Source organism: Nematostella vectensis, chromosome 7 (genome assembly GCF_932526225.1).
Source record: "Nematostella vectensis chromosome 7, jaNemVect1.1, whole genome shotgun sequence".
NCBI lineage: Eukaryota > Metazoa > Cnidaria > Anthozoa > Actiniaria > Edwardsiidae > Nematostella > Nematostella vectensis.
In genome coordinates, this window is record NC_064040.1 from 7,221,684 (window position 1) to 7,243,966 (window position 22,283).

General features: G+C 39.9%; 2 protein-coding genes across 4 annotated transcripts; one reads left to right on the forward strand and one right to left on the reverse strand.

The window, feature by feature from the left end:
• Positions 1–1,389: 1,389 nt before the first annotated feature.
• On the reverse strand, positions 1,390–17,721 carry LOC5520766 (transmembrane protein 62). Of its 3 annotated transcripts, none has more exons than XM_032365816.2 (14): positions 17,507–17,721; positions 16,930–17,041; positions 16,684–16,821; positions 16,523–16,568; positions 16,114–16,270; positions 15,699–15,817; positions 7,718–7,840; positions 7,014–7,169; positions 6,636–6,798; positions 6,206–6,316; positions 5,062–5,146; positions 3,951–4,058; positions 2,626–2,744; positions 1,390–1,803 (listed from the first exon to the last, which is right to left on the reverse strand). In XM_032365816.2, exons 1-14 carry the CDS (start codon positions 17,690–17,692, stop codon positions 1,513–1,515), a joined length of 1,914 nt encoding a protein of 637 aa, XP_032221707.2. In that variant the 5' UTR covers positions 17,693–17,721; the 3' UTR covers positions 1,390–1,512. The 3 variants fall into 3 exon arrangements, with proteins under 3 accessions (XP_032221707.2, XP_032221708.2, XP_048585897.1); XM_048729940.1 differs by having other exon boundaries at positions 1,784–1,915; positions 2,577–2,744; XM_032365817.2 differs by lacking the exon at positions 6,206–6,316.
• Positions 17,722–17,761: 40 nt separating this feature from the next.
• LOC5520767 (probable glycosyltransferase STELLO1) lies at positions 17,762–21,139 on the forward strand. Its single transcript, XM_001640534.3, has 3 exons — positions 17,762–17,897; positions 18,488–18,948; positions 19,423–21,139. Exons 2-3 carry the CDS (start codon positions 18,512–18,514, stop codon positions 20,375–20,377), a joined length of 1,392 nt encoding a protein of 463 aa, XP_001640584.1. The 5' UTR covers positions 17,762–17,897; positions 18,488–18,511; the 3' UTR covers positions 20,378–21,139.
• The last annotated feature ends 1,144 nt before the right edge of the window (positions 21,140–22,283 follow it).

A 22,283-nucleotide genomic window follows, 5' to 3' on the forward strand; every position in this document is an offset into this window, starting at 1 on the left:
AACAAACAAACAAACAAACAAACAAACAAACAAACAAACAAACAAATCCAAATTCGTTTCCCCGTATTTCTATTCAGTTGTTTTACACTATGTGTATGTATGTGATCGCCTTATTTCACACTGGTGATATATCAAAAAGAAATTTAGCCTAAATCCGCTAAATAGCGCAAAAATCGCTGTAAAAATATGTTGACGTATTTTCAGAGTACTCTCTAATTCTATGCAGAAAATAGGAAATTTTGAAAATTTTTTGTTATCAACAATTACCCCCTTTGCTATTAGTTTCTTATTAGTATCTGTTTAGTTTCTAATTAGTATCTGTTTAGTATCTAAGAAATTTTAGTATCTAGGATCACCGCGGTGTTTGTCTTCGTAAATCCCCGTGTAATTGAAAGGTAAAAAAAAAAAAATGTGAAAGGAAAAGAAAAAAGAAAGAAAACAAATTAAATAAAAAAAGTAATGAGTTAAAAAAGGAAAAGAATTATGTAAAAAATATGTTGTGAAACTTGTACAAGGAAAATTAAAAATGTATTTCAAAAAAATCCTCTTTGCAAAATTCGAGAAAACTGCCAAGATTCGAGGTTCCACAATTTGTTTAATACATCACTTGTGATAAGATATCGCTTCTCGCTTCAAAAAGGAATTTCCTCCTAAAAAAGCGAAAATAAATTGTTAGCAAAGATTGAGGTACCTACAATACAGCACACCCAAGGGACTTTCTTTCCGTGCTCAAGGAATTATACTATTCCGCGCGTACATCTTGAGTACTTTTGGCACACGCCATTTCGATAACCTTCGCTTAACAAAACGATCTTTTAAAATAGAAAAAGTCATTAATAGCTGAAATGGAAAAAAAACTACCGAGACGCTGTTCTAAAGAAGAATTTACACAAATTTAACTCGGGATTTAAAGAGAAGGCGCTGTAGACATTTTCCGCATGGGACTTCATTTCCGTGCTCACGTCAATTTTCAAACTCCACTAGCTACGTTCGCTGCTGTAGAAATAATGTCCTTAGTTGATTTTTATCTGTCTCTGACTTAAATGTTTTGCTTATTCCATTGCAATTCAATTATTATTGATCCCACGCGCGAAAACATCTTTTTCGATCGCGTTGTCCTACTCTGGGTACATCAATTTTTTTTGTCTTTTGGGATTTTCTGTTTCTCCAGTCAAATTATTCTAAGCCAATCAGACTCTTGCCATCTCTCGCCTAGTGCAGTTGCCTGGCTTTCTGTCGCGACACTGTTTGGTTTTCGTCTAGATGATAGCCAGGGAAGTGCATAAAGCGAGACTGATTGGCTCAGAATGGTTTTACTGACGGAACAGAAGACCAAAACAAATCGTGTTTTGAAAACGCGGGTCGCGATACAACGGATTCGACAGTAACTAGGAATAGTGTGCAGTTTAACGTTTCGTGCACTAACCCTATTTGTTGATTGACTTCCCTCACCGCGCCCTCACGCGCCCCAGTTTGTCTGTAGTCTAGTTATACTATATTATACTGTAAAACTCATAGACTATTGGCCTTCCACCATAAATATCCTGCGAGCGGTAGAGACCACAGTTTTACGGGACTTAACAAGCAAGCCATAGCACCATACGCCCTCCAGATCACCACACAAGAGCTTGCTTGCCAGGCAATAATGGCCAGGTACACCACATGTATCACACATCTGCACCAGGGTTGACACGAGATGTGAAAGGTTAGAATATGGGGTCTGTGCATCGTCTGAACGGGGCTTTGAGGGTAGCTGACGTATGACGCTAGGCACAGAGTTATTGGAAAATTGAAGGACAAAAGCTGTAAGAGGAATAGAAAAGAAGAAATACGATAAAAAGAAAAAAAAAAACAATCAAAATATTATAACCAGGAATAGGACGAATACAAATTTGTTATATCATGGAAGCAATGCAAAAGAGAGATTTTTCTAAATAATAATCAATCTAATCTTATTTTTAACTTAATGGTTGTCTGCTCCGAATAGCTTTTGTAACCTAAGTATTGAGTTCTCATATAAATTAATATTATTCATTGAAAAAAGAATAATTGGAAGTAGAAACAGTAATACTAAGTTCAAACCAACAAAATCCATACAAATGAATCAAGTCGATTGTTTCATCTTCATTTGTACCATTTGCATAATCTCGTTCCCAGAGCCCACGTTCCCAGCCGCTGGCACAAAGGTACGTGGGCTCTGGGAACGAGATTGGCATTTGCATTGAATATGGCTCAAGGCTCATGGATAATACGACGTTTGAACTTATCCTTAGAGACAAAAGCTGTAAAAATGAGATGCAGGGTTATCAGATAGTTGGAAAATGAAGAAGGGAAGGAGCATATTAGATCGCGAAAGAGGCTATAGAAACCTAGCCTGAGTATCAGGCTTTAGTCCCTTCCTCCCCTGAAAGCCTGGTACTCAGGCTAATAGAAAACCTGTAACCTAGCCATAAAAAAGTTTTATTTCTATACGAACTACCTAATAAAAATTAGTAGAAATATAGCTTTCTATCAGGCGGTAGAATAAGTTTTATCGCGGAATACTTCGCGGGCTACGCGTGGTACCGCGAGTGAGCGGGACAGCAAAAAATAGGGGAGAGAATGTGGCAGCAAATGAGTCCATACCTGAACAATTCCATAGTAGAAAGTAAGGGTGCCAGGAATCCAGTGACCTTCTACATAAATTCCAAAGACAAACATCGAGCCGACATGGCCACGAATAAGCTCACCAATAAACCATGGCCCTGAGATAACAATAACAGTAAAAATAAGCACAATTTAGAATGAGGTAATCAAACAACAAGCACTTCGAAAGTGTCAAGAAAGATCTTACACGTGTGTTACAAAACTCAACGTTTCCATTCTTTGCCAAGTCTTATTTTAACCCAATGACGTAGACATATCTGCTCTATCACGTGGCTTTTACATAAGAATGCTGCGGTGGCGATAAACGCAAAAAAGATTCTACTTCTGTCCGTTGCCGTTCGTCGTCCCACGCTTTTGCTTAAGGAAGCTGCATGCAGTTTTCTAGTTGATATACCGTTCATGTTTAAAGGGCTAAAGTTTCCACTTACGCAAAGCTTTGAATTTAAGATTAAGTCCATTTATTAAGTAAGGAGTGAATTTTTGGAAAATACGTGAGCTGTTGTCATTTGAGTTACCATAGCGACGAAACAATACGCAGAAAGTTATTTTTAAACCATACCCCTTAGACAAAATCTACGTTTGCCTCCACATATTTAAAGTTTAACAAAAATCTGAAAGTCAGATTTTAAGCGAGTTGTAATTATAATCAAGTCTAATCTGTGAACGTAAGAAAAAATTCTATCGACAAGTTTTATTTGTACAGCCTCGAATGCAAAAATTACTCTTGAAAGTATCGCACCTAAAATATGCCGGATGTTTAACTATACATAAAATCAGAAGCTCGCAGCAAATCATAAATTGGCACGAAAGAAGTCCGATAGATATGCTACAATTCAAAAGATTCGGATTTTAAATAGAGTTTTTCTTTGAAGAAACATGTCCGTGAAAGTAGAAGATAAACAGAAAGGCAACAAAAAATATAACCGTAAATATCTCAAAATCTGACTTACAGTTTTTTTTTAAACTTCAAATATGTGGAGGCAAACGTCGTAAGTTTTGTCCAAGAAGTATGGTTTTAAAATAATGTTCCGCGTATAGTGTGTATTTGCAAAAATCTAAAAACTATCTAAAATCTATTCATTGTTTCGTCGCTACGGTAACTCAAATATCAACAGCTCACATATGTTCCAAAAACTTAATCCTTACTTGATAAATGGACTTAATGTTAAATTCCAAGCTTTGCGCAAACGGAAACTGTAGCCCCTTGAACATGAGCGGTATATCTACTAGAAAACTGCAGGCAACTTACTTACTATTTCTAATGGGAGGCCGCAAGGGTTCTAATGCCACATTTTGATCCTTACCAATAATCATGTAAACGCTATAGCAAAATAATGGATAAAACAAGGCATTTATCCGTGCTAGCTTAGTAAGGCTTCCAAACAGCCAACCAAGTAACCAGCGCAGACAACCTAGAAAATCAGATACATCATGGTGTAAGACAAACATGGGGGCGAAACGGGTTTGAAATCTGTACGTTGCATTGTGACATCATGGTATAAGCCAAACATGGGGTCGAAACGGGTTTGAAATCTGTACGTTGCATTGTGACATCATGGTATGAGCCAAACATGGGGTCGAAACGGGTTTGAGATCTCTACGTTGCATTGTGACATCATGATATAAGCCAAACATGGGGGCGAAACGGGTTTGAAATCTGTACGTTGCATTGTGACATCATGGTATAAGCCAAACATGGGGTCGAAACGGGTTTGAAATCTGTACGTTGCATTGTGACATCATGGTATAAGCCAAACATGGGGTCGAAACGGGTTTGAAATCTGTACGTTGCATTGTGACATCATGGTATAAGCCAAACATGGGGGCGAAACGGGTTTGAAATCTGTACGTTGCATTGTGACATCATGGTATAAGCCAAACATGGGGTCGAAACGGGTTTGAAATCTCTACATTGCATTGTGACATCATGGTATAAGCCAAACATAGGATTGTACAGGTTTGATATTTTTACGGTGCATTTCGGCATCATCGTATATTAGCCAAACATGGGGTTGTAAGAAATTCAAAATTAGACGGTGCACTGTCATCTAGCTTGGAGTTTAGGTTTTGTTAATATATATAAGATACGAACTGCTCCACGCCGTTAACAATCACGAGTGAGGGTAACTTCGTAAGCCCTAAGGAATTTCCTCCAACTGCTATTTCCATAAGCAGTCCATAAATCACCGAAAGACCCACAATACTTTCAAATTGAACCGGCGAAGCGAACATTATGCAGCACACACAAAGCTATTGGAGCCTTGGGTGTGAAATAAACGATTTAATTGCAGCATGTTTCGTAATAAGGATACAGTATTATTATTATTATTTTTTGCCTCATACCGAAATTTTAGGTGGAAATAATGTAGCAGGTCCTAGTACGGTATTGGACACTGGAGATATAACGTGTCATACCTGTGTAGTTGCCAATGTTTGCAATCCTGAATAAGCACAGGCCAAACACCACAAATAACACAGTGAGGTAGAACACCACCCTACCCTGCAAATGGGACAACATATCATTTTGTTCTCAAAAACGAACGCACACTATAAAAGGGACTTGCATTAGGCATGCTGTCATTCGTCATTTGACTTCATTAAGTGCAAGCTCCTGGAGAGAAGCCAGAAAGCTATGATAGAGTTCAAAATTAGCCGAAAACACATCATTTAATCAACGCAGTCTATTTATCAGACTTTTCTTAATCAAAACGAAAAATAAGGGAGGATTAGATAGGTTTAAAGTGATGAATTATTCAATGCAACCCTGAATGACAGCTTGCACCTTCCTCGTAACATGCCCGCTGCCCCATCTCTAGAAATCTCCCCCCCACCCTTCTACCTCTCCCTCGTAACATGCCCGCCGCCCCATCTCTAGAAATCTCTCCCCCCCACCCTTCTACCTCTCCCTCGTAACATGCCCGCCGCCCCATCTCTAGAAATCTACCCCCCCCCCCACCCTTCTACCTCTCCCTCGTAACATGCCCGCCACCCCATCTCTAGAAATCTCCCCCCCACCCTTCTACCTCTCCCTCGTTACTTGCCCGCCGCCCCATCTCTAGAAATCTCCCCCCCCTCACTCTTCTACCTCTCCCTCGTAACATGCCCGCCGCCCCATCTCTAGAAATCTCCACCCATCCTTCTACCTCTCCCTCGTTACTTGTCCGCCGCCCCATCTCTAGAAATCCCCCCCACCCTTCTACCTATGCCTTGTAACATGCCCACCGCCCCATCTCTAGAAATCTCCCCCCCCCCACCCTTCTACCTCTCCCTCGTTACTTGCCCGCCGCCCCATCTCTAGAAATCCCCCCCCCACCCTTCTACCTCTCCCTCGTTACTTGCCCGCCGCCCCATCTCTAGAAATCTCCCCCCCACCCTTCTACCTCTCCCTCGTAACATGCCCGCCGCCCCATCTCTAGAAATCTCCCCACACCCTTCGACCTCTCCCTCGTTACTTGCCCGCCGTCCCATCTCTAGAAATCTCCCCACACCCTTCTACCTATCCCTCGTTACTTGCTCCGCCCCAACTCTAGAGAAGCACAACCATACAACCATAACTAACCAATGTACAGAAATCTGTAAGTAATATGAAAGCAGGCAGGAGCTTCAAGAGAGGGCGTGTACCATCCACTGAAAACAGCTGTACATTGGAGTTTACTCTGCCTTGGGAGTCCTTGAAAAGAAAAGACAACCTAAACTCAAAGTTGACTAAGTCAGCCTTTCCTTGATCTGTGCTTTCCGTTCCAAATGAAATTATTCACTCAAAGAACTCCGAATTATTTCATTTTGACTTCATAATTTTTCGTACAAGTCGTTTTCGTACAAGTCGTTTGAAATTTTCAAGACAACGTCTTGCGTCAATTTAGAAGACCATACATAGAAGAGATAATTAAAGCCCCTCCCTCCTACCCCACCTTCTTGCACCAAGCTATACTCAAAGTCATCATAAGATGATAAGGGATTACAGCTGTTTTAAAGAAGATACTTCTTACCTTAGCAGTAACATTCATGGTGTGTACCCCAGACGAATATAGGTCAGGTGACCACTTGGCCACAAATAATGGCCCTTGAACATGTAGAACTTCAGAACTGATGAATTCTCCATCCAGCATCACAGACACAGAGGTAATGTCATCCAGGGAAAATATCAGCATCCTAAATAAGTTTGTGCACAAATTAAGCTCGGGCCGAAATATACTACAAAAGCTAAAATGGGATGGTAATCATCCTCGGGGACCCAGGGCGTACTGAGAATAAACAGCGGACCTTATATGGGTAGACATATTGATTCGTGCAACAGGCTAAAAGGTACACCTACCTTATATGGGTAGACATATTGATTCGTGCAACAGGCTAAAAGGTACACCTACCTTATATGGGTAGACATATTGATTCGTCCAACAGGCTCAAAGGCAGGCATTAAGTAGTGAGCGTCTTTAGGGTTCGTTATCAGGATTATAGGCCAGGTGTTGATTCGAACATCCACAAATGAGAACAGGTCGTGGTCGATTGCAGCAATGCGGTAGCTAAGAATCAGAACAAAACGTTTATGCCTAGTGCACACTAGCGACATAACGACATGGGCGCGCGCACTCTTATCTTCGACATAACGACATTGACATAACGACATAAGAGAAAAAACATGTTTTTTCTTTTATGTCATTATGTCCATGTCGTCGTTATGTCGGGCTAAACATAGTGCGCGCGCCCATGTCGTTATGTTGTTATGTTGCTAGTGTACACTAGGCATTAGGGAATGTACATGAAAGCTATTTATTAAAAGTACACAAGAAAAGCGCCCGTCACGTTGTGACGATGATAATATGCTAGAATATGGACTTAGCATTTGACAAGCATTTATACACTGAGAGCAGGGCTAAGGCAAATAAATAAACACTCAATGAATTATGCCATAGCCTATCCTTAAAGCATTGCTTCCTGGTACCCTGTTTATTTTCGGGATAATTTTGATCCGCGGACAAACATCGGCCGATATGCAAGCCGCCGGAAGAGTATCATAAAAATGAGCAGAGCAATTGCAGTGAACATCCACGTTTCTTGGCTATTCACTCACTTTCTTGGGCCGAGCCAGTCTCCTAACTCCAGCTCGAGGTGACCCTGGGGATGTACTGCATGCATTTTAGGAACTGCCTCTCCCAAAGTGTGCAGGTGACCACACATGTATACAGCTCCATTTCTGAAACAAGATTTATGTACCAGTTATCCCCCATCATTTGAGGATTATAGGCCGTTCTCCGGATGATGGGGTCTTGTGGAATTTATGTACCAGTTATCCCCCATCATTTGAGGATTATAGGCCGTTATCCGGATGATGGGGTCTTGTGGAATTTATGTACCAGTTATCCCCCATCATTTGAGGATTATAGGCCGTTCTCCGGATGATGGGGTCTTGTGGAATTTATGTACCAGTTATCCCCCATCATTTGAGGATTATAGGCTGTTCTCCAGCTCAGGATAACTTAATTCCTGTTTTTCTCGATTTTTACTCCGATCCCCCAAATTTCCTGGTGTATGAAACACAACATTAAATTGGTTAAAAGCGAAAAGTGCATCTGCGTGGGTTAAATCAGTTCCTGTTTTTCTCGCTTTTTTCTCGCCTTGACCTCAATACTACACGAGCCGCTCAAAATCTCCAGTAAATTGGTAAAAATTTTAACGAGAATAGCTTATTGGGTTAATTAGTGTCCTTTTTTTCTCGCTGACTAAACCGTCTCCTTAATGTCCTGGTGTTAGAAACACTGCCGTGAACGAGAACTGCCTCTCCGGATATCTTAGCTCTTGTTTTCTCGTTTGGTGTTTTCTGCTCCTTCGTGGTATGAAAATAGCAAGGATGGTATACCAAAAAACACGAGCTTAAGTTCCATAAAGTGAGGTTACAAACAAACATCTATATTAACAAACAAACTTCCATACTAACAAACATCTATAATACTGGATACACCTTACTACCCCAAACCTAAAATAAATGTCAAAATTCAAGGTATTGCCAAAATTTGATTATTACAATAAAAATCTATACTTTCAAAACATCAATTTCATAGGGGAAATGTAAAAAGTGATGTCATCTTTAAAACATGAAAATGCGACAAAATATCGACTTATATAAGTGTAAATAGCAAGATGGAAGAGAATTAAACACAGGAATACCATCAGCCCAAAGGCTTGATGCTAAGATTTTACAACGAATATGCTGTTTCGGTAATGCTGCCTTCATCAGGAATAACGGACCGAGGCAGTATTGCCAATTCAAGTCGGTAAATTATCACTAATTGATGATTTCAAACAGTTCTTATTTTTATTTTCTATTTCTTTTTGTTCATTTGCTTCAGCCAGTGATGATTTTTCTAATTTGATTATTATTTTTCTGCAACGAAGATATCAAGCCCTTTATTAACACCCACTCTAAACGCTCACACCTTACCTTCAACAATTGAACAGAACGTTTTTCAAATAAAAAGAATTACAGGAATTACGTCAAAAGGAAGTTTTAGATTTAGGAAGAGCTTGTGTGCTGCTTAGCTCATATCGTGCAGCCTCTCAGAAGAGAAAGAGCTTTGGACCTGGACTTTTGGATCTGATCTTATCTGCGTAGGTAAGTACGTTGGATCATTTTATAGATTCCTTGTGAGCTACACAGTTGTTATCATTTTACAATACTGGAGAAGGAAAAAAAATGTAAACTAACCATCCAAAAACGTTTGTATGATTTCACTGCCAGATTTCAACGAAAATATATCACAAAATCAGCCGATAGAAACGTTTTCTCACATTTGTTATTTACTGGAAGTGACAAAATGGCAGACCCTAATAATTGCATGTCCCTGTGATTAATATCTGAGCTTAAGAAATTGGTTTTAGGCATTAACATTTCCCAAGACAATAATCTTGGTTATCGTGTTTTCTAAACACCTATTACTTGGTGGTAACCAGTTGATAAAAATACAAAAATTGAAAGAAAAACGGGGACGTACTCCCCAAATGCTATGCTGTTCACCTTTTTTACTTTAAGTTTCGGTTAATGTTAACAAATTGGTCAAAGTAACCGATTTCTTTTTTTCCAAAAATCTATTTTGTATATTCTTTTTAAAAAAAAAAAAACCAAAAATACGATGAGAGAACTTGCTATGGTCCGTTACTACGACAGGCACACTTTACTCGTGTATTATCTGTGCCCAAACGCCAACTAACAAGCTAATTTCCTTTAGGTAATATTTCAAAAGTCCATGTTTGAGGGTCTAGCGCTTTCATTTTCCGGCTACGAATTGAGGGCTGTTTAAAACTCTTTTCAACAGGTTGTCCGGCTGCCAAAAAAAGCAATTCAGACAAGACGAGGCAGGTCAGATCAGGGTCACTCTGACGAATTTAGTAAAGGCTAGGCCGACCAGACTCAGAGCCATCTGACGTATTCAGTAAAGGCAAGGCCTACCAGACTCAGAGCCGTCCGACGTATTCAGTAAAGGCAAGGCCTACCAGACTCAGAGCCGTCCGACGAATTCAGTAAAGGCAAGGCCGACCAGACTTAGAGCCATCTGACGAATTCAGTAAAGGCAAGGCCGACCAGACTCAGAGCCATCCGACGAATTCAGTAAAGGCAAGGCCGACCAGACTAAGAGCCATCCGACGAATTCAGTAAAGGCAAGGCCGACCAGACTCAGGGCCATCCGACGAATTCAGTAAAGGCAAGGCCGACCAGACTAAGAGCCATCCGACGAATTCAGTAAAGGCCGAGCTAATCAGACCAATAACTATCTGATGAAGTCAAGGCGGGGCCAACAAGTGCAAGAGCCATCTGAGAAACGAAATCAAAGCAAGAGCCGAAGATAGGCCAAGAAAAACGTCTTTGGAACAAACATGGCCGTCCAATCAGGAAACAGCTCCTTTGTCATGACCAACCAATCAGTTCAGCAGCTCATCATGACCAACCAATCAGAAAGAAGGTACGTGTCTAAGCCAATCTCTCCTCAATCTAGATGGACATTTGTCGTTCTCTTGATTCTCATGGCCGTTGTCTCATGCTGCGGAAATGGACTGGTCTTGTATTTGGTTAAGACCCCTGTTGCAGTGAATGTCAGGGCGCTACAGCGATATCTAACAAGATACTTTATCAGAAGCCTCGCGTTATCGAGTCTTACCACAAGCCTAGTTTCCACTCCTCTCTTAGTGGCGGAACAGTGGTCAGATTACTTGAAGAGCGACTGGGCATGCAAAATTCATTCATTTTTCGAAACTTTCCCTATTACAATTAACATCACCAACCTAATCGTGGTTGGTGTGGAAAGGTATTTGACAATCTACCGGCCGACTAAAGTTCCATCCAGGAAGAAGTGTAAGAGACTTGTGAAAGCAGCGTGGTTGGCGGGGATAATCATGACCATGATTTACCAAAGCTCAACGAACATTCTGGTAAAGTTTCAAGTTGTTGACTTCCAGTACACGCTTATCTGCGGGTCAGATGAGGAAGACCTGAAGACAACAATTATCAGCATCACCATACTAGTACTTAATTATATCATACCTGTCATGATCCTAACCGTCATGAGTGTCAGTGTCCTCAAGTACCTACACCGCCGCCGTCAACAAGCACACCCTCTCCAAGCCAACTCCACATTCAACGCCTCAATGAGATCCACGCTGTGGCAACTCAAAGACAGCTACATGTTCGCGTCACTGATCCTAGCCTTTGTGGTCCCTTATGCCGCCCCTATTCTGTACACTATTGCCAGGCCACTTATCTCTGTGGAATTATCGTTTTTAGAGATCTACCTCGTACGCATGGTGTCCCTGTCTATGTGTTTTGCCAACACCGTGATCAACCCAATAGTCTACCTCTACTGCATAAGGGAAATGAGGGAACGCACTAAGGACATACTTCCAAGTGTGGGCTGGTGTTGTTCTACCACGGCAACCGAACAGGTCACAATGATTGAGCTCGACACTATGCCGCGCTACAACAGCTTCGAGCCGAGACCGCCTTGTGGTACAGTTGAGAGGTTTTGTCCTGATGGTAAGCATATACAAAACCTTTAGTCCACTTGTTTATGTAGAAATCTTCTTGCATCTTTCAGAACAATATTGATTTCTTCGAGTTTTTTTTCCTTCAAGTACAACAACGTATTTAGTAAGTAAAAAACTAACCAGACCGCGTCATCCATGAAAATAATGCGAATCATTTGGAGAAAGTGCCCCATTTGGACTAAAAAGCATGAAGCAAGAAAACTATTGCTTATTTGCGCGAATTGTTTCGAGGTCCCTTACAGTGAGTGAGGAATTCCATTGGTCAATGTTGTCTTGCTTTGGCCGCTTTCTGTATCCTAACTGTAAAGCAAAAAGATTGTCGATCAGCTACTAGTATTATTTGTATCTGAAAACACAATGGTCTATTTGCGAAAAAAACAGCCGAATGAAGTCAGTTAGTTTGTAACAATATTTGTGTCACTCGATATTGTGTGAGCCACTAAAAATGGCGGTACGACGGACTTCCTCGTCATTTTACGCTTCCGCACAATACCGACCCACTAAAAGAATCCATTCACATCAGCTAATTCAAGCAATTTACTGAGGTACTTTAAATAAAATTTCTTTAGATATTTAGATATCTAAAGGTATTAAACTTCAATCGTGGGTGGTCATTTTTAAGTTTTTTTGCCAACGCAATTCGATGTATTTTCAAATATTATCTTACCAATAATAAAAGAGTGGTTGATCGACATTCTTAGAAGAAACGAATTTCAATATTTTCGGATGGGCCCATCATGATGAGTTATCTCCGCCCTAAGTCTTTTTTCGAGATATAACATTTCTGCTAGTGAATGCTAAAGACGATATTTTCTCTCTTTGACAATAAAGGACTGGACAAGGAAGTGCAAGTGTATGCAAAGGACGATGTTTTCTCTCTTTGAAAAAAACACTACCCGTGATTGGCTACATGACAGTTAGAACACTACCCGTGATTGGTGAAGTGACAGTTAGAACACTACCCGTGATTGGCTAAGTGAGCAAGGATGGATAGGATCAGACTTTTTTTGCGCAGTTTTCGAAGGATAATGACTGCGAAATTCCTCTCGTATAGGCAGAAAACCGTTCTTATTTTGTAGACTATTCACTCGAGGGAACCCAGGTACGAAGCTATTAACATGACAACTAAATTGATTGGTGAATTTGAAGGTCGCACGTATAAAAAAGCGTCCTGCCAAATAGATTTCGAACCGTGAAATAAAACAACAATAAAAGAATGAAAAAGTTTATTATCGAAAGTAAAAAAGGCTGACACTAAAGAGAATATAGTTTATATTATTCGCGAGTCAGCGGCTACACCTAGGCTAGTAAGAACGTTTCGACCACGTTTCCTCTTCCCAAGTCAGCCTAAGCAGGGTCTTATAAATGATGCCTAATGGAATTAAGCCTTTTTTAATTCTTATATAGGTTATCAATTTTCATTGCCCAAAGAGTAATTTCACGTCGACTTTCTCGATGTGATGTGTGTCCCATTTCTCTTTATTTCAAAAATAATTTATAAAATCATTAACTGAAACTTTCCATAATTTGCAATTAAAAAAGGTTACTGCTTTCTCTTGTTTTTATCTGGAAAATTAAGAACCTATTGCAAAGTGTAGGCTAGGTGCAAAACAGGAAAATTTTAGCTTAACAGGTTGTTGTTAATTTCAGGTTTTTTCTGTATTAAAAAAGTTCCACTTAATTTACGGTGTCGTGGATGGATGTTTGAAATCTATACTCGCCTCTGTTTGATATGGCCAGTTTCAGAGTCTTGAGTAGTTTCTAGTTTGGAATTCATTGCTAGGCACACGCACGCTCACGCCGTCTTAATAAACAGTTATGAATTAAAAGAGCCAGACGTGTAATACACTCTTTCTGATACATTTTAGCCATTTTCCATGATACAACGAAAGACAAAAACAAAAGTTTTACGGTCTTGCATAAAACACTAAAGACATGTAAAAATAAACTAATGTAAAACAGGCGCATACCCAGGATTGGCTGGGAGGGGGGGGGGGGGGGGGTTTGCAGTCATAGGTATCATATGAAAAATAGCATAGTATTTAAAGATTCTATAATAAGAAATGACCCACTTTTTGGCCACCAAGGGGAGGGGGGTGAAACCTGCCTATCCCCCCCCCCCCTGTGTACGCACCTGCTATGCAGTCTTTTGAGACCCCTTGTAAGATAAGCAGATAGGTAGAAATATTTCTACACCTTAAATATTCATTCTTAATAATAATATATCAAATAATCATAAATGAGCAATATCAAATACCGTAGAACTCCATTAACTCAAACTCCCTAAGGGTACAAGAAACAGACCATGGGCTGCGGAATAATAATTTGGTTGGGGGGGACAGGATCCCCAAATAATTTACTCTGTAGACAAAATATATAGGGGAGAGGGGGTTGGAGATAAAACAATTTCAAGACTCACACTTAGGACGGCCGTGCAGGAGACTACCCCCCGAACCACCACCACCAAATTTTTTTGCTTTCGCCACCCACGCAGACTGAGATAATGTTAAAGAAATTGAAGCCTTCAGGGAGTTATAGTCATTGCGATTTAAACCATATATAATCAACCAATATAATCATTCTACTTAGTTACACTAGAACAGGAACCAACTCATGTCTGTGAATCAACATTACGAAATGCATAAGACGCATTTACAGAATTTAAAAGACACACCATGCTAGAGTATGGGTTGTTTTCTGGCCCTGGTGTAACAAGAATTTATGACTTGTTGTAGATTAGATTTAACAAGGGCTCTTAGTTGGGCCATATACTTAACACATTAACCCCTCAACCGGCCTGTACCGGCTTTGGGAAGTACCCTTAACCCAAAAAAATTCATAAATGCAAAATAAACACAACAAGATGAAGATACTCAGGCATCAGTCTAAGGGATAAATGGTCTTGCAAATATGCATCCAACCAAAGTGTTGGCATCTACTCTTAAGCCAAATAATAGCACAGGTTCTTTGGCAAATCTCAAATCGAAGAAGGAGAGAAAAGCAGAATCACCCCTTTCAATAAAACGCTCAAAATACAACACAAGGGAGAGAGATCAGCAAACACAGCTCAAGACACAAATAGATACCTTTATTCTGATCCTCCAGGTTCATTTCCATGGCCTCGAAACACAATGTCCACTCCTTGAAGGCTTGTGAAACCACGAAGATGCCTTTACGGATTGAAAAGCATTCTGGGAGATCCAGGGAAAAATTCACGAGGGGAGGGCCAGTCAACACCCCTCTACCCAAAGTCAGATGGTTTTTATAAGTCTTTTCACCCCGAAGCCAAACAAATCAATTCCAGGTCATACAGACCCAGAATAGCAGTGTAAACAATTTTGCAATCAATTTGGTTTCAGAAAAGACAGCATTTAGGAGAGCTGTGGTGATTCATTAGAAAATTATTTTCTCATCCAGGCAAAGCCAAACAAGAAAAAAATCATCATGAATCCACCTTTGCTTGCAAATATCCATAAGCAAATCACTCAAATATGCCCCAAAAGACTTTATGATGTCCTGAGACACTCTCCTAATATGCTCATAGCTGTATTTTTGATGAAAAATACAAGCAACCATCAACTTGTGCTGGCTTCAGCACAACGACGAGGGATTAAAAGTGGGGACCGCAAAGCACTGTTGGAAAGCTTGGATACCACTGACTAGGTGCAGCTGTGTTTGACTTTGACAGGCTGTATAAAACTCAGAATAGGGGGGGAGGTATCTGTTTTCAGTCTGTTTTTTGTAAATTCAGCTCCAAAAAAGCCAGGAGTCAATGGGTTAAATAAAGTCATAAAGTACAATATGAAAATGTGGTCATGTGATGTCCTTTCAGACTCTTACTCCCCTTTAATTACCCCCATTCCACCCCCACATTGTGATCCTTGGGTAAATACTGCACAGTTTCATAGTCATTATGCATCAATATAACAATTACCCTGCCCCCTAAACAGAAACAATGGGGATCGTCTTAGCACACCCTTATTTAATAACAAAAAATATCAGGGATAAATTGGGCATACCTCAGTAGTTTGCGAAGGGAAGGTCTGGTCAGAGTTGAGAATGTGTAATGCCCAAACCAGATGGACATGTTTGCAGTAAGACTTCTTTCAGCAAACTCTTCCATTTTCTTCACTCTGTCCTTTAAACAGAAAAATGCAAAAATGGCACACTTTTTACCTCCAGTGATAAAAAATTGGGGTATTATTATAAGAAGGAGTTTTGTCCATTTAAATTGTTATAGGAATTGAGAACGGGCTCATTTAACATTAATGTTTTCCAAAAAAAAATATTTTACAGGGGTCGCACAGGAAAGGTTCTAAGGAGTGAAGATTTTGTTAAATAAAATACCACAAGTTGTTTTATCAGAGATAAGGGTCCAGATCTGAGTTTAGTTGTTTTGTTTTGTTTGAAGATTGCCTCCCAAACAATAATCACCTCTTCGACATGTCCAAAGAAGTTGAATGGGCGTCTGGTTCCATGGTGTAATGTCATGTCAAGGGCATTAAAGGCATACAATCCAAAAGTGGTTCTATGCATGACCTGATATGATGCAACTCCTCTGGAGGGATCAGGGCCACTAGATGAATAAGACCTAAAGCAAAGCAGAAAACAATATAAAAACATCTTAGAACTTTTAAAACCTGTAAGCAGGTTCTCATTGTGAAAATTGGCCTGTAAGCTAGCACCAGCTTTGACAGCCCCACAATTCCCCTTCACCATACCATACCGTAAGCAAGGGTGCATATTTGATGGATACTGGTAATCCGAATCAATAAATAATATGAAATTTCAGAAGAAAATCTGAAAAAGAAAAATCATATAAATAGTATTTACCATACTATACCTAAAATAATTCTTTGAGCTTTTCAATGATGGTACATCAAATGCATCTAAAATAATGAGGCATAAGTGAATTGAATATTTGTCAATATATAGAATTACCATATATGGTGTAATAATCTTAATTAGCTGTTTTGTGAGAGTTTTGTGAAAGGTAATAGTCACCATGATTCCCTCTGATATCAAGCCATTTTGTTTTATGTGTGACACCAGAATTTTGCAAAATGCCATAGTAGGTTTCCCACTCTTCTGGATACTGCTGTGATCCAAGGAGGTCAGGTTCCTTGGCATCTGTAAGGTCCCCTGTACAAACAATAACCCATATAAATCCATGTCTACAATACAGTCTTGCGCTGGTGGTATGAACCACCAGCATTGCCGCGGTAAAATATTAGCCACAACATGACTTACCTGTTGCCAAGACAAAAACAGGTTTTATCACATCGATATACCGACTGCAGAATTCTTCTAAGTCCTTCACTCTCTGTTGGTCTCTGAACTTACTGATGTGAAGATCTGATATCTGTCAACAGATATAATTTCACATCATTTTACATTATTCTTGTCATCACAAGTCTATCACCATTTGCATTGCTAGGCAGTAACCCTGGACAAAGTGTAAAAAAACAGTGATCAAATTCAGATTGATTTTTCTTTCAATGTTTGTGTTTGAGTAAGCAGGGGAGGGGGGGAGGGGAGGGGGTGCATGACCCACTACCCAAGAAAGAGAGAAAATGGTCTGCTGAGTGGGTAAACGAACACCACCACCCCTCTCCCCCCCCCCCCCCCCCCCCCCAACTCAAAATCCTGGCTACGGGTCTGAACACTCTGCACACCATGTAGGTATTTCGATTGTATAGACAACGCCGCCATTCTAATCTATGTCTTTCCCTTTAAATAAATTTTTCAATGAATGATTTTTAGCATGATCTAAGTGAAATACATTGAGGTGACGGAGATAGGTAGCGAATGGGATTTTTTACTTTACCTGTACAAACCAAAATAAATTATCCATTCGGTCGCCTGGATATGGCGGTTCAAAGTTTCTTGGGTGGAGGGTCTTGTTAACACCTTGCCCTGCATAATAATCTAGAAGCACGGCGATCACCCACGAACAAACAAAAATAAGGAAAACTATACATACAGAAATTAATCCCTTCAAGGCCGCCGCCATTTTGAAATTGGTCTCAACCTCATTACCACGTTACGCGTATTTCCGGTCCTACATTTCCTGTCTTGTAGCCTCGTTTTGATGAAAAGCACAGCGGTAGAAATGTGAAGTGAAGCAAGCGATAAACTTTCGCAAACTTTTGTTGAAAAATATGGTATTTTTTGCACTGTTTAGGGCATGTGATACACTGATTAGAATGGATTAGAAGGTAGGGGATATTTTAATTTCCAGGTATCTGAGAACATTTGTTAATCTGGGCGTGTGTTTGTGTTATGATGCTTACTGTTGTTTATCGTGCAGTCATGTACTGACATAAGAAAACTAACTCACAACCTTCACTCCCATTTATTTGCCTTTTGGCAACATCACCTTTTATAAAAACTGCTCTTCTACAACCAATTCTATTCATCTATTGAAAGCCAATTTTGATAAGGTTTTTGGTGATATGAGAACGATAATAACGGGGTTTTCTTCAACTGAACCATACGATAACATCAACCTTCGAAATGAAATAATACACGCGATCTGAATATATTTCACGCAATTTCATACGACGTGGCAACATCATAGATTACTTTAATGATTCAGTAGTATACAGAGTTTTTTAACGATTCAAGCATCGTGTCTTAGAAAAATCCAACAAAAAGGAGATAATATTGTTCTTAATTTTAATTAATAAAATGATTTGCTGTTTGCACAATAAGTAAGGTTTTTGAGACAGGTGTATATGATCATATACGCTTTCAAAAACTGTATGGAAAATTAGATTTCTCAAGATCTTTGCTTCTTTTTTTACAGGTAGTGCCTACTGTCTCTTCAAAGATGGAAAAAAATAATCCGCCTCTACTATTCATCCTGAAACGATGCCTTTTTCTTGCCAGAAAAGAAGTGACCAAGCCATGTATGCTGGCTCTTGCCATCTTACAGATTATTGTATGTGTATCGCTGTACGAGCTATACAATCATCACCTAATATTTGTGAATATAGATCCAGATGATTATGCACAAGATCATGGAATGGTTCATGTGTCCAAGAAATTGCATATTGACTGGGCCCATCTAGACATGCTGAAATCACAAGGCACATTAATAGACTGGGAAAAAATAGAGCTTTTGCCAAAGTCATTGGACGAAAGACATGATAGATGGGTTGTTCTCACTACAGTTCATGAGCCAACAATTGCAGCCAAGAGACTTGCAGGCTTAGAAGGCTGGCGTACTGTAGTTATAGGAGACGAGAAAACACCACCAGACTGGAGGTATATCACATTAAACACAGAGGGGTATTAAGGGCGGACCAAGGAGGATTACCTGGTGGCTATCCACTCCCATTTTTATGAATTTACTGTCATTTTCCAGTCGTCCATGGGAGGGGAGGGGAGGGGGGAGAGTCTGTCTATGTATGTTTCAACATGAAAATATCAAAAAAAAAACTTCCCTCCAAGAAAGTGGGATAAGAAAATAACAAAACTGACAATATGGGCAGTTTGGGTATGAAGTCTGATTAAAAATGAAAGTATACCAGGGGATTTTAAGATGTGTCAGACATATCATCAACCTGGATGATAAATGGATGAAGAGTAAATAGGGGTGGTATATTACTGTTATTACTGTTGGGCCCCCAAAAAAGTCAAAATATCGGGAACTCGAATTTCAGTTAAAAGAGTAAAAATCAATGACAAGCTTGACCCTGTTAACACTGACATCATGAATGTGTCAATTTTTTTATTCAGTCATTCAAATGTCATCTATCTCGACCTTGACAAACAGAAGAGTCTGGGATATGAAATCTCTAACCACATTCCAAAGAACCACTACAGTAGAAAAAACATTGGTTACCTGTATGCCATCCAGCATGGGGCAAACATTATCTATGATGCAGATACAAACACCCAGCTTCTAAGAAATAAACTTGGCTTTCATCTGGATGAAGACCCAAGAAAACTTTTAGTTTACAGTACCAATCATAATATTATCAACCCATATCCACATTTTGGGCAGAGTACAGTCTGGCCAAGAGGGTACCCATTGGAAATGATTGGAGCACCCCCACAACACACATTTGTCTTATGTGAAGGGATCAACCCTGGTATACAGCAGGCATTATCCAACGGTGCCTCAGATGTTGATTCAATATTTAAACTTACAAGAAATAACCACAATACAGCTCTGAATATAACATTCAATGGGAAATCTGAAAAGGTAGCTATTCCACATGGGGCATTTTCAGTGTTTAATGCTCAAAACACTCTTTACCACCATGATGTGCTATGGGGTCTATTGCTACCAGTGAGTGTACAGTCCAGGGTGACTGATGTATGGAGGAGTTACTGGGCTCAAAGGCTTATATGGCAAGTTGGTAGAAGCCTTGTGTTCCACCCTCCAAATTCTCACCGATCTCAACTTCCCCACGATAATCTGAGAACTCTAAGGGAGGAGCAGATGCTATATTATAATACAGGAGAGTACTTGGAATCCCTTCTTGAGTGGTCTAGTACAAAATCTGCTGTTTTTGACCAGGTGTTGGATCTAGGAATTTTTCTTACCAGGAAGAAGTTGTGGAGTGTCCGTGATGCACACCTGTTAGAGGCGTGGCTGCATGACCTTATTCGTGTTGGTTATATACCACCTTCTCCTCAGCCCAAAGTCCATTGTTCTTCGTCAAAGGATATTTATATACCTCCATAAGAAAAAAGTTACCCTAAAAAAGCTTAGAAAAGGAACTAGGCAAGAAACTGAGTGGTACTAAGGGGGGAAAGGTGTAATTTACTATACCATGCTTAGAATAGGAACAGGGTTGTGTTTTTTTTTCTCTTGGTTCCAGGAACAAGGGTGAGCATGCATTTTTGTTTGTGTGTGTTTACCCGGGTTAAAACGGTGAGCATTCATTCAGAACTATTCATTGCTCTCGGGGGTTCCTTTATCTTATTATCAATCTTGAATGTCGTAGTAAATGTTATATCTGAGAACGGGGATGAGCAAAGGAAAGCAAGAGATGAGCAAGGAATATGGACTTGTATATGGTAAACAGTAAAAAAAATTCTTGGCCGAGAATCGAACGTCGTCCAGATCCGGTAAAATGAAAAAAATATATATACCATACTTCCAGACTTCCGCTGAAACACCGTATGGCAGCATATAGCTTTACGGCTAAGCTAGAGATTTCGGCCCCAGCACCGCTATCTAAGAAACTGTACAACACAAAGGAACCTGAGGCACCCGCGCATTAATGGGGGAGGCAATAGCCAGGATCCCAGCCCTGTCTTGTCGGTTACGCCACGCACAGTTCGCTAAAATTTACATTGAAAAATATCGGGGTCTTTTTCACGCTTGCGTCTCGTGGGAATAGGTGTTTTGCTATAGTAAATTAAAGACAAAAATGCTTGCTCAATCAATCTATCAAGCTGGGAATACCATTGGTTGAATTTTAAAATAAAAAGTAATATAACATTTGTTTTTCAAGTGTGTTATCTGGTAAATAAAAAAGCGGTTTCTTACGATTTCCATTTTAAGTTAAAAAAAGTTAGTGATTTCTCTAAAATAACTAATACCCCCCCCCCCCCCCCCCTTCATGTAAAATATCCTTGACCGCTCTTGAGATCTTTCGAGTGCTTTTGAGTGCTTCCCGAGAAATTGAAAGCTCTTATACACACAATTTATTTAAAAATAACAATCCTGCCTTTTTTTAATCAATACACAGGTTTGGAAGCCCCTCTTCTGTGCTAATGCAATGCATTGTTTTAGCGTCACTACGTCATGATATTTAGCTTCGCGACGCTGTTTGAAAAGAGTATGTCTGTTGTCTGTTTGAAAACAATGAAGAGTCACACATCGCACCTCCCGTAACCGGAAGTCCGCACTTACTTCCGGCTCCGATACACGCTTTCCAGGGGGTGTGCGTCCCTTAGGCAGAATGCAATGGGATATATGACACTCCCGCGAAGTATCTGAGGCTAACGGCTAATTGTTACCGGGGCTACCTTTTTTATATTTTTTTCTGAAAGAAGGTTTGCGAATATTTTGCCTCAAAAGCAAGTTAAAATAACGCACATGTGTAGGCTTCAGATGATCATTAAAATGGCCGTTTTATCTGTAGAAGGACCAATAGTATGAATTGACACATATATTTTACTGTTTCACAGCCCCATCTCCAAGTTTCGCGTTGGTTGGCGCCGTAAATTAGCAGAGAAGCGAATAAAAGCCAAATATTGTCGCTTCGGCTGGTGGTTTGGTGTATTTTCTAACCTGAAACACCGCTTTTCAGATGAGATAATTTCGAGTAATTACGCAGCTGCTTTGTCTCCTATTATCTTTGTTCTACAAAGGAGTTCTTTTGTCTCTATTTTTCTCGTTCTTTGTGTCGAAGTGCGGATATTGTTCATTTGCCCAAACAAATTGCAGCTTGTAAGAGCTGCGTACTGACCCATAATTTCCTGCATTATGGCGGGCGCTTTGTCTATAAAACCACCCTATCCATGCGCCATGAAGGAAGGCAACATGGGATAAAAGAACTAAAGTCGTTGTCGGATTATAATAATTTGCTACCTTCCGATATTAAAAATAATGCAACGGAATTGCGTCATTGAATAATACA

Bases quoted from the DNA above. Each gene is read 5' to 3' on its own strand.
- LOC5520766 (XM_032365816.2), bottom strand. From the start codon at position 17,692: ATGGCGGCGGCCTTGAAGGGATTAATTTCTGTATGTATAGTTTTCCTT. The intron at 16,271-16,522 runs GTATAGTATGGT...GCTTTGCTTTAG, and splicing joins AGCTCAAAGAATTATTTTAG to GTCTTATTCATCTAGTGGCC. The intron at 15,818-16,113 runs GTGATTATTGTT...TTCTGTTTAAAG, and splicing joins TCTTTGGACATGTCGAAGAG to GACAGAGTGAAGAAAATGGA.
- LOC5520767 (XM_001640534.3), top strand. From the start codon at position 18,512: ATGGAAAAAAATAATCCGCCTCTACTATTCATCCTGAAACGATGCCTT. The intron at 18,949-19,422 runs GTATATCACATT...TTTTTTATTCAG, and splicing joins AAAACACCACCAGACTGGAG to TCATTCAAATGTCATCTATC.